Source organism: Kryptolebias marmoratus, linkage group LG19 (assembly GCF_001649575.2).
Source record: "Kryptolebias marmoratus isolate JLee-2015 linkage group LG19, ASM164957v2, whole genome shotgun sequence".
Lineage (NCBI taxonomy): Eukaryota > Metazoa > Chordata > Actinopteri > Cyprinodontiformes > Rivulidae > Kryptolebias > Kryptolebias marmoratus.
Window position 1 is genome coordinate 432,502 of NC_051448.1, and position 12,770 is coordinate 445,271.

The 12,770-nt window shown below is 44.5% G+C and overlaps 1 protein-coding gene across 1 annotated transcript in view; it reads right to left on the reverse strand.

The window, feature by feature from the left end:
* col12a1b (collagen, type XII, alpha 1b) overlaps positions 1 to 12,770 on the reverse strand; it is a 75,170-nt gene that overhangs the window by 55,103 nt on the left and 7,297 nt on the right. Inside the window, 7 exon segments of the mRNA XM_037981692.1 lie at positions 608 to 732; positions 1,427 to 1,619; positions 2,012 to 2,278; positions 2,493 to 2,762; positions 8,240 to 8,518; positions 11,391 to 11,993; positions 12,325 to 12,768. Coding sequence (XP_037837620.1) covers positions 608 to 732; positions 1,427 to 1,619; positions 2,012 to 2,278; positions 2,493 to 2,762; positions 8,240 to 8,518; positions 11,391 to 11,993; positions 12,325 to 12,768 — 2,181 coding nt within the window.

The following is a 12,770-nucleotide window of genomic DNA, read 5'->3' on the forward strand; positions in this document are numbered from 1 at the left end:
TGGCTCGTTACCTGGCCCGTCCCCTGGCTCGTTACCTGGCCTGTCCCCCAGCTCGTTTGGCAGTTGGACCCTGGTTCTGCTCCCCTTCCCAGCAGGAAGTCCTGCTCAGGTCAGCAGAACCTCTTCAGACTCTCAGAGCAGAACTTCCTCTGAGCTGCATTCCCGCAGCAGCTAACCTTCTGATCCTAAAAACCTTTTGAATCATAAAAAACTTCAGGCAGCAGAATCCTGTAAATATCAGATTTTGCGTGACTGAAGAAACAGACTCAGCAGGAACTTCTGGAAGTGTTTGGGCCAAAACCATCGAAGGTCAGGATCTGTGCTCTCACACTGACACGCTGTGTCCAGGAGATGTGATCATTAGGATCATTTTAGAGTCAAAACACGACTTTAAATTTGGTAAATAAAATTTGTTGAATGTTGGACTCCAGCAGAAAGATCAGAGAGGTGAGGAAACGTGAGCCGAGCAGCTCAGAATCATTTGTTTCAATCCCCAAAAGACAGAGATGTTAATTCCTGCTGACAGCGGATAACTCTGACGGTGCGATAAAAGGACCTGGGTCTGAAAGCGTCTGGTCTGCAGACAAACAGCAGCAGCGTGTTTTACCAGGAGGGTCCATCGGAGGAAGTTCAGGATCCTCAGTGAGGGTCGTCTTCTCCTCTCCTGCAAGAGGAGAACTCACTCCTCCCTCGAACATCCCAGAGACAGACACGGAGTATTTAGTTCCAGCCCTGTGGAGAACAACAGCCATGATGTAACCCAACAAGAGACGCTGAGAGGTTTAAAAACAGCACATTACATAAAGTTACCCAACTTTAGTTCCTGAAGCTCGACGTTCTCAGACATCTCAGGAACACGGATTAAAACATCAATCAGCGGTTCAACAAAGACTGAAGCTTTCTGTTGTTTCACCAGCAGGTTTGAAATTGTTCCCGTGCTGTCTGTTAGATTTGGGGACAGATTTATTAAAAAACCTGAAGATTGCCTAGCTGGAGACTAGTTAGAGACTAGCTGGAGACTAGTTAGAGACTAGCTGGAGACTAGTTAGAGACTAGTTAGAGACTAGCTGGAGACTAGTTAGAGACTAGCTAGAGATTAGTTAGAGACTAGTTAGAGACTAGCTAGAGATTGGTTAGAGACTAGCTGGAGACTAGTTAGAGACTAGTTAGAGACTAGCTGGAGACTAGTTAGAGACTAGCTGGAGACTAGTTGACGGAGATGTTCTGTGGGGTAAGAAACCTGGATTTGTTTTCTTCAGGAGTGAACTCTCTACCAGATCAGATGTCTGTTTAGTCCTTTCAGATGAATCATTATTAAACTTGCTCCTTTCAGGAAAAACACAACCTCCTGGCTGTTTTTGGTAAAGATAAAAACGTTCTGAAAATATTTCAAACAAATACCTCAGAAAAGAATTTTTCTTTTTACCTGAGCTCCTCCAGAACCACGGTGTTATCATACGGACCCACCAGGAGCTTCCCCAGGTCAATGTCATCCTCTGTGGGGTGAAAAGTCACGATGTAGCCTGTCACGTTTCCAGGTGCTGGGTCCCAGGAGACCCTGAAGCTGGTCTTGGTGGGCTCTGAGGTCTGCAGGTTCCTGGGAGCTTTGTAAGGCGACACTGAAATAAAAGAAAGCAGCAGAACGTCAGGACAACTCGCTCCGAGAGAAGGTCCACATGTCCTAAGACCAGTGTCTCAATAAACCTTTAATCCAGATTCTCATTGGACATTTAGACAGATTTAAGGTGGACATGTCTCTGCAGTGTTCGGAGGACAGGTTTAAAGGTGGACGTGTCTCTGCAGTGTTCAGAGGACAGGTTTAAAGGTGTGGGTTGAGGTGGACGTGTCTCTGCAGTGTTCGGAGGACAGGTTTAAAGGTGGACGTGTCTCTGCAGTGTGCTAAGGACAGGTTTAAAGGTGGACGTGTCTCTGCAGTGTTCAGAGGACAGGTTTAAAGGTGTGGGTTGAGGTGGACGTGTCTCTCAGACGGTTGAATTATGGACCAACGTACGTGTGGTTCCTACTCCTTGCCTTGCTTTTCCTTCCCCGTGTTTGTAGATGGGATGGACCGTGATGCTGTAGGTGGTGACGGGCTGCAGGCGCTTCAGGACGGTGGAGGACACCGACCCGGGGACCTTCAGGACCACCTCTTTGCCTCCGGCTCTGGGAACGTACTTCAGGCGGTAGTGGGTCACCTTTCCTGGAGCCGGGGTCCAGGTGACCTTCATGGTCCGCTCGGTCTCATCGTACACCGCCAGCTGTTTGGCTGCAGCAGAGGCTGAAAGTCAAAAAGATTTCAGGTCATTTCCTGTCTTCCTCAAACAGAACTTCACCAACTTTTATGGTTCTGACCCACAAGGTCACACACTCAAGCTCTCATTGACTTCCATTTTATCTGAGCTCAGAGGTTTCTTTTCCAAACAGGAAATAATTTGAGTTTTTTGTGTTTTTCTGTGGGACGGACGAACCAGGCAACCCTTCCCCTTCCTTACCGTTGGTGGTTTCCTGTCCAGTGAGCGGGTCGCTGTCTCTGCCGCCATAGGAGGCAACCACAGACACCTGGTAAAGTGTCTCTGGACTCAGACCCTTCAGGACGGTAGAAGTTGAACCTCCCGGCACCGTTTCGTCTCCCTGCTCCTCAGAAAACAGAGCCTTCCACCTCACTCGATACGTCCTCACGTTTCCAGGCGCTGCCGTCCAGGACGCCACAAAGCTGCTGTCGGTGACATCACTGGTGACCAGGTTCCTGGGAGGGCCCACCTCTGAAACCAAAGTACACAACCAATGAACCTGAGATTACTCCCTAATTCCACTCAGGAATATTAGTCAAGCACACATTTCAAAGTAAAACCTTAATATTTTTGGTCTCTGAACATCTGCCCAGATCTTCGCAGGTGTTTTGAAGCTCAGGTCGTTGTGATTAGGTTACTCTCATTAACGTTTTTAAAACCAAGCCTCACGTTAAAACAGATCTCCTGGCAGATAAAAGACTTTCATGATGGAAACTATTCGGCTCCATAAAGCACTGATCAGATTAAATAAACACGTGAGGAGATGAATCTTTTCATTTCCGGGGTGGGACAGAGAAGAATGAAAGTCTCAGCTACTACCACCCCAAACTTTAGCTATATAGCTTTGAAATTAATTGAAATATAGACATTTTTTGTGTTTTCTAAAATCAATTGGCTGTGGCGGCCATCTTGAATTGTGTTGATTGTAAAAGTTTATCAATTGTAGATGTACATGTAAAAATTATTTCCTGCAAGTTTCATCCAGATATCCTCAGAGCTTCATGAGATGTTCTGTTAACAGACATTATTGCCCTGCGGTGCCTTTCAGAGGCGGGTGAGACACAGAAACTGATGGAACAGCGGGCTAACCCTCTGAAACCAGCCGTGTGGTCAATCAGGAATATTGTCTAAATGTTTCCAGAGGTTTCAGCTCAGCCGTCTGTCTGCTCTCTCACACAGAAGCCAAAACTCAGAACCTCAACTTTAATCCCACAAAACCAACAGCAGCTTGAGTTTTTCCAAGAGATGTTCGTCTGCAGACACAGCAGAGCGCTGGGAATGAGATCCTTCTTCAGCAGAGACATTCATCAAAGTCTCCCAGTTCTGATTCATTTTTCTCTGTCTGACGCTCCTCCAACACTCAGCTCGGATTTTCCAGCCGATCAGGAAAAAAAACGTCGAACCGCAGAAGATTTGAGGCACTTCTGAATATTGTTCCAGTAAAAGTCTGATCTCATCCATCGGTTATGTAAATACTGTGGAGCAAACCTTTAAAAGTCAATTCTTTCAAACATGAACATCTGCCGTCAAAGTGTCTGCGTGTTTGTCTGTCTTCTGTCTGTTAGCACAATATTTATGAACCACTGGACAAATTTAATGACATTTTCAGAAAGTAATCCCTGGAGGAACAACTCAGCGTGGTAGTAGCTGAGAGTCATCCCCAACACGAACAGGAAGCAGATGTTGTTCTAAAACCTGGACTAATGCACCCCCATACCATCAGAGAGGCAGGCTGACCTCAGAGGAGACACATCTGTTCACATCTGCCTTCTTCTTTGTTTACACAATCCTGTTTTCTCTTTTCATGCAGGAACTTTATTGTGAAAGTGTTCCTGTGTTCTCAGCCACTTCCTGTCAGCCTCTGAAAGCTCGTCTTACCTGCAGTCCTCTGACTCACCTGCTGACAATTAACTGAATTGGTTAGAAAAGCTCCTCCAGATGTTTCTGACTTTTACAGCCTGATGTTGCTCCTGGAACAACTTTTTACAGACGTGTTGCTGCCAGCAAATCTAAATTTACCTTCTCTTTTATTCCAAAAAATGGCTCCATTTTTAGTTTCAACATTTGATCTGTTTACTGTGAATAAAATATGAGTTTATGACATTTGCCAATTACTGCATTGTTTGTATTTACACTTTACACAACGTCCCATTCTTTTTAGAACTGAGGTGGAATTTTACAAAAACGCAGGAGACAAAAAGTTCTTCACACCTAAATCTTCTTATTCTGACTGGAAGCTATTATCTTGGTTTCTACACTTATTGGAAGTTATTAAGGATAATTATCTAATTCCTCAGTTATCGATGTCACCATAAGTTTGTCTTTTAAAACGTTTTCCATCGCAGCAGAGTTCCAGTGAAGCAATCTCTCAGTCTTGGTTTCTCTGGACTTTCTCGTGTTCTTACACGTCTGGAGACTAAAAGTTTCTCAGTCAAAATAAAATAAAAGTTTGAAGCAGTGAAATGATTCTCACAGAAAACATGTAAACTGCTGCTTTTGGCCCAAAGATGAGTTTTCCACTTTATCCTCCATAAACGAGTATCTTCTGCACGGAAACAAGGCCCAGGTGAAGCGTAACACGAGCTCCTACTGTCCAATAAGAGCTTTTCCAACGAGCCGGAGTCAGCTCACAGGTTTTACTGTGGTTACCTCCTGCCAGCTGACTGCTGGGGGCCAGAACCAGACCCCCCCACACACCAGGACACCCTGCCGAGCAGCTAAATACCCAACATGACGGACAAACAGGGCCGGAGGTTCTGAGAGCAGAACATCTGCAGGCAGACATCCTGAGCTACCAACAAGACGTGGACACAGAGAGACGGACGGAGACAGGAATGAGTCAGTCTTCCCTGCTCCTCCTAACCTTCCAGCCTTCATCTCAGCTGGATTACATTCCTGTCTGAACTCGTTGTTTCTCATCTTCACCTCTCAGCTCTGGTTTTTCTCAGAGCCCAGTCTGAAAAGCTCCGGTCCATTACCTTTCCCTGACAAGACGTCCTGCATCAGGACACCATGAAGGACCGTCTTTAAACAAAGCCAATCAGATGAACATCACGTCTTTAAGATCGTCCACAGTTTTAGATCATCTCTGAGGAGACGAAGGCCTTTTGGTCAAACCTTAAAAACTGTGACGAGTTTAACTCAATGCGTGTGTCCCAATTCAGCGGCTGCATCCTTCGAAGGACCCGGCCTACATATACCGGGTAGGCCGGGTCCTTCGAAGGATGCAGCCGCTGAATTGGGAGACACCTAATGTCAGTCGTTTCTGTGTTGTCTGTGGCGGCCATCTTAGACGAGCATCCAGGAGGACTTCCCGAGAGTTTCAGTAAAATCCAGCCAGTGGCTCATGAGATATTTAGCTAACAGACAGACATTATCACCCTTTCACCCGTGGCAGCAGGTGATAATAAAAACGGAACAAATGCAGTCGGGTTCAGGAGCAGAGTGCGTTCGTTTCGTAGGGATTTCAATTTCTCAACATTTTAATCTGAAAATTAGGATCTGCATCATCATCTGAGAGCTCAGAAGGATTGTTTCTGGTTCTGTCCACCTTCTGTGAAGTTCTGCTCTGATGGGAACAGTTGGACCCAGATGTTGGTCATGTGACCGAACATCTGGTCACACGAGGTCGCCTCTCTGGGTTTCAGAAGTAAAGACTGCCTCCTTGTCAGGATTTGGGTTTCCTCCAGGCTTTGCTCATAGCGATTACAATAAAAACCCGACTATTAGCTGTGCTGCTTGGGTCATTAAAGTCATAAAAAAGCTCAACTTCATCTTCCACGTCTCCATTAGCTTTAAAGATTAAAACACTTCAGCATTTGGAAAATATGTCGTAAAGGTTTTTAGCTTCTTACTGCAGGTTTTTAATTCTCACGTTTTACACATTTTATGTATTTTTTCCAGAAACCCTTTTCCTCTTCAGTTTACAAACTAATTAGAATAAAACAGTTTCTAATTCTATCCAGAGTTTAAACTTTGAGACATTCAGGAGGACAAACTCTGACTCTGATATTCCTGGGAATGATCCCAGGAATCTGGAATTATTAGCATTAAGTTTGGAAACCTTTGAAAATTTAAAACCAATTTAAGATTATTAACAGCGACCCTGCAGGTTCAGGGTTCTCAGGAACGATCCTTGTGTAGATTTGATATATATTTATCAAAATAAAATAAAAAGAATCAACAGTTTAAAGAAGTTTAAAGTCTGTTAAATCTTTCCTTCTTCCTGTTTGTGCATCAAACCTTTAAATACAATAACTACAGTAAGATGAGGAGTTAAAGCTGCAACAAACTGAAACCTGACTGTAAAAGCTTTTACAAACCATCACTGGAGGATGGTTTAAAGTCAGAGCCGATCCACAGAAAAGAAAAAACTTGGACGAGCCCGGCTTGACGTCAGAACCGAACTCCCAGCTGCTCCTGTGGACCCGCGGCAGCAGAGTCAGTGTTTATAGAGGGCAGCTACCAGGAATTACTGGAAGGTTCTCTGAAAGTGAAGTATGTTCAAATAATTCCACATTAAAAAAGAATTGTTAAAGTAAATCAATGAGTCATAGGCCTTTACTGCCTGGTGTTAACACTTACTGCTGATTGTTTGTCAGCAACACAAAACTCAGAAAGGAGTAGTGCAGAGAGCAGCACACGACAGACTCCCTGCTCTTCATCACAGTCGTAATAAAGCTGAGTAAAGCCCAGTAAACGCTGTAATCGGAACAACAGCTGGAAGGTTCATGTCAAAGAGCTGCAAGCTGGGATTAATCCTGTCCCTTCAAAAGTGTCAAAAAGACAAAAACAAAACCAGAAATCACCTCAGAGGACAAACAGCTGGACAGGGTAGCTGTTGCCATGGGAACGAGGAGCACGGTTTGTTTATTTCCAGCTGTGTCTGCAGCGTTTTGGCCCACGGTTTACAAACTTAAATGCCTTTGGAACATAAATGTCTTTAGAAAAGACGTCATCCCTCCCTAACGAGGCCAGCAGCCTCCGCTGAAGCACAGAAAGGAAAATATGTCTCCAAATTGCTGTTTATCACCTGAGAGAACATCTTGACCCGGTTCTATCTGCAAGCTTTCCGTGCTTCTGCCTGTTTTTCATTCTTTCCCCTGTAAGGAAGGACGGATCTGAGGAAAAACTCGATGGGTGGCAGGCCGAGCTGGAAACCAATGCCGCAGGTCAGGAGTTCATTTTCCACCGGGGTCAGTGATGTGTGAACTGCTGCCACTCCCCGGCAAGCCTGGAGACAACTGCTTTACAAAATAAAAGCCCTCAGGAGTAAAGGCTCTCCATTTCTGAGCTCAACTGTCCAGATTTAAAGATGCTGGTAGTTTTTACTGCCTCCTCACACAAAGTGAAGACAGGGTGTCTGCAGACGCCTCTGGATCAGAACCAAGACTTATTATCTGGAGCCAGACCCGTTTCCTGCCAGGACAGCAGCTCAGGAGGGCCTGAATGCATATTGCCCGTTTTAGATCATCGTTTGGTCAAACTTCTGTCAGCCCTCAGACTCTGTGCTGGGGACGACTCTCAGCTACTACCACACTGACTTATGAACATTCAAGTGGCTGGGGCAGCCATCTTGAATTAGGCTGACTCCAAAGGTCAGTCAGATGTAGACGTCCAGTGTCTAAGAGATTCACTGAAGTCTGTTCACTGGTTCAGGAGATATTTTGCTAACAGGCAGACACAAGGTCACTGGTTCCTGTGGAGCTGCAACCAGAGGACCTGCTGGTGGACACGGTGGACACGGTGGACACCAGCGGTGATGGAGGAGGCTACTGCAGCTTCATGAACTCACATCCAATCACCAGAAAGACTCTGATAAAGTCTAGAACCAAAAAGATTTTTTGGATTCTGTTTCCTTTTTTCCAAATTTATCCAGACTGAGTTCTTTGGTTTTCCAGACTTGTAGGGCTGTGTGCTGGGAATAAAATATCCATAAAATAAAATACCTTCTAATGTGGTCTCGTGGCCCGTCACAGGTAAGCTGTCCCCCTTCGCATACTGAGCAGAAACCTGGACTTGGTAGCGGGTCAGAGGGGTGAGGTGGGGCAGGAGGGCCGTCAGGGTGTCCCCGGGAACAGACATGGACACATAATGTCCACCCGTGTCGTCTTCAGGTTTGAACTGGACCAAGTAGAACTCGACGTTGTCGGCGTCTATCTGCCACGAGACCCGGAAGCTTCTGGGTCCGACCTCAGAGAAGGACAGGGCCTTGGGCTGCACCAGTTCTGGAGGAGGTGGAAGACAACACGAAGCAATGAGTACAAACACGAAGGGAAAAATATAAAAGTCACTTCTGTCAGTCCAGCTGATGTCAGAATCATAACAAATAAAACAAATACAAGAAAGAAACGGGTGGAACTGGATCTCTTTAGTGTGCAGAACTTGTTGTTGTTCCAAGTGGGAAATAAATACAGTGCTATGGTCTCGACATGGCTTCTGACTTTAAAAATAAGAACAAATCAAAGATCTTATTGGTCCATATTTTCCTAACAGAGCGCTCCGCTCTCAGACTGCTGGAGGACAGACTGTCCACGTCTCCTCTGTGCTGTTCTGTAGGCTCAGACTGCTGGAGGACAGACTGTCCACATGTCCTCTGTCTGCTGCTGTAGGCTCAGACTGCTGGAGGACAGACTGTCCACATGTCCTCTGTCTGCTGCTGTAGGCTCAGACTGCTGGAGGACAGACTGTCCACATGTCCTCTGTCTGCTGCTGTAGGCTCAGACTGCTGGAGGACAGACTGTCCACATGTCCTCTGTCTGCTGCTGTAGGCTCAGACTGCTGGAGGACAGACTGTCCACATGTCCTCTGTCTTTACTCGCTCTGATCTCCATGCTTGTCTCTGTAATTATTGCTGTCTTCCTTCAGGTTAACTTGCTGTTTGCTGAGGTTCAGGTATAGGAACTTCCTGGTTAGATCGAGGACAACAGTAATATTAAACACGTTTTAAAAGGTTTCCTGCGTTTCACCATCAGTACAGATACTTCCTGTTTTTAATGGACCAGGTTGGAAGTCGGACAGATGATCGAACCCAAACAGGTGAGACATCTGAACGTTAATGAAAGTGACAGATACACTTTAATCCTAAAATGAGCCAGAAATAGAGATTTAAGCAGAGTTTGAGCTTGTAAAGATGTTTTTTATCATTTGAGATTTGACTCGACGTTTATTCTTCTGTTTTTTATTTTTCAGAGCATCAGGATGAAACTAAAGCTCCATCAATCATCTTTCATCTGGAAAACCTGAAGTGTCTCATATTTTCTGAGGTCTTTTAACTGAACTCCAAAGGTATAATTCACCGAACAGATGGCAGAGAACGACAGAACCCTGAGGACAACCGAGTACAAACTCCTGAAGGAGAAAAGGGATTTTACAAAAACAAGAAAAAACATTTAGGAGTTTGTTGAAAAGAAAGCCGTAGTTTGGAGGCAAAGGGCTGACCCAGATGTCAGCTAATAAAGACGTAGAAGCTCCATCAGTCAGACATGAAGGCAGCTGTTTTTGCTGACATCCAGCCATCATTATATAAGAATTATATAATCAGCAGTCAAAGTGGGTGTGGCAGACTGGGAACACGTTTCTGGCTCATCTGAACCTCTTTAAATGGATGAAACGATGTTTTTTTACTTGTCTGAACGGGTCGACAACACGTCTGATGGTGTCTGATGGTTTTAGACTCTCAGTCACGATTTGTTTATGAAGACCAACATCTTCGGACCGTCTGGACGGTCCCCATGGCAACGCCGAGTCCAGCTTGGTTTAAACAAAAGCAAACATGTCTCTCCAACCAATATTTGACCCAGTTCGACTGGTTCCACACGCAGAACCCTCGCTGTCTTCACAAGATCAAAAGGTGGACATGTGTTTTACACATTGAGGCAGAAAAGGAGGATTTAGCTGAAAATGACGCCCTTGGAGGAGAGACATGAAAGTAATCGTGTCCATGTGGACGACTGGTGATCTGTTCTTCTCAGCCATGAAAGTTGGTAGAGTTACGTCTGTTTATTGCAGTAATTTAGTCTTAAAATGTTGTTTAGATGACTTCAGCATAGTACTAGTTGCACATGTGCACAAATAAATAAATCATTTCTCATCGCCGACATGATTAAACTCATTATCTTCATACTTAAAACAAACAAATGAGCAGAAAAAAACAATAATTAACCCAAACCAGCCACAGAACTGGTTTCTGTTGTTTTTTATTAACATGTGAAAACTATTAAAGATAAAAGTAAATAAGTTGGTTTTAGTCTGGATTCATCTGAGCTGATGTCATTCTTATTAATCTTACATCATGAACAAATGCTGCTTGTTATGATGTGTGATCCTGCCAAGTTTTCATTTAAACACAACTTATACAGAAAAAGGCTCTTTACCAATCAACCAAATAAAAAGCACAATAAATTTAATGAGATGTTCCACTACGAAACATTTCCTGCGGTTTGATGATATAAAGACTAAAGAAATGTTTAAAACCAAAACATCACTTTTAATTTAAGTAAACTCAACGATTCATTTGATTTGTGATGCAATAAAAAGAAAGTATTTTATTTCTAATATAAGACATGAAGGTTCAGATCCCTTTAAAATAAGCTAAACTTGATTTTTGAGTATTTAAAGAGTTGTTAAAACAAATTTAAAGAGTTAATATGACTGTTGTTTTAAAAGGTGGTTGCACCTGGTTGTAAACTCTTTATTCTAACAGGATCAGAGTAAAGTCAGACAAACATAAAAATCTGTAAAAATGACTGAATTGTTCTGGTTTCTGGGTCACAAAGTTATAGTGGGAATGTACAAATTAGGCAAATTGTAAAAAAATCTGATTTTATCACCAAAACCTGGGTTGAGGCGCAAACACAGCAGAAAATCTGTTTTTCAAACTGTCTGGATTAGTGTGATTGGGATCTGAGACACGAAGGTTCAAACTTATTAGATGCCTTTAACCCACCTAATATTACAGGCAGTAATTATAAACCATGACAAACAAGGCTGGGGTTAGGGCAGAAAGGGAGGAGTGTGTCTAACAGCCTTCGATCAACAACTGAAAACATCTTCCAACAGCAGAGCATCGTCTGCATAAAGGATGACATCAACACTTACGTCTCTGGAAGATACTCTGGAGCTCCTGCTCGATTCTCAGGCAGATGGACTGTGTGAGTTCCTTGGATATTCTCTGGAAGGCGTCAAAGTCTTCGACAGTGTACACGTGGGTCTCTGCAGGGGTGTTGGCGATGGCCTCGAGCTCACTTCGTACGGCTTCTTTAACGCCCACAGCAAAGATCTCCACATCAGCGCTCCTTAACCTGGTGGCCGGCTCTTTGAATGCATCGGACGACTTCCCGTCAGTGATGAGGATAGTCACACGGGGAACGTTAGAACGTGCCCCCCTGTTGGCCTTGAAGATCTTCTCCCTGACGTAAGTCATGGCTCTTCCAGTGTTGGTGGATCCGCCACGGTACGGGAAATTCCTCACGGCCTTGACCACGGCGTTCACGTCTTGGTGAGTGTTCAGGTAAAACTCAGTGTAAGGGTCCCTGCTGTACTGGACCAAGGCCATCTGGACCTTGTTTGGTCCAATGTCAAAGGTGTTCACCAAAACTTCAAGGAAGGCTTTTACTTTGGCGAAGTTAGTCACACCAATGCTATAGGAACCATCAACCAGAAGCACAACATCGGCCTGCACATCCACACCAAGGGAACACTCTAAAACCAAACACAAGAATGTGGACGTCAGATTTATTAATGCATACATGGAAGCATAGTTCAAGTTGTTCTTTTAGTAGCAACACAACGAGTCTAAAGCTCCTTCTGGGTCATTACCAGAACTGGTTGTCTGAAATTATTTTAAAAACGATTTGGTGTTGGATGTACTTCGATGCCTAAATGAACGGTCACATAAACAGTCAACTAGACAAAAATAACAGTTTTCATTCTCAATCAGTTCAACTAGAACTTCAAAGTTCTGTCAATAGGTTCACTAAAAGACGTGAATCAACTGTAGAAGCCTGTTGAACCCACAACATTTTGAACTCACCCACTGAGACTTTCACCGGCTCGGTCTTCTGCATGACCGTGATCGGCTCGCTGGCCATCAGCTCTTTCAAAGCAAAGATGTTTACTTGGTACTCCGTGTCAGGAGAAAGGTCTCTGACCACCACCGAGGTCTGAGTGGAGCCCACATACAGGTCCTGCCTCCTGCTGCCCGTCATCATGGGGATCAGCTGCACCCTGTACCCTGAAATGTCCCCGATGGAGGCGACCCAGGACACCCGCATGGACTTGGAGGCCACCTCCAGGACTCTGAGGTTGGACGCTGGTTCAATGACTGCAAGGAGAGAAAAAAGAACAAGATTTTTTTTTATTTGAGTGTAATCATCAGGAACCAAACTCAGAGCTCATGTTCTCTGAGTGTAATCAGCAGGAACCGAACTCAGAGCTCATGTTCTCTGAGTGTAATCAGCAGGAACCGAACTCAGAGCT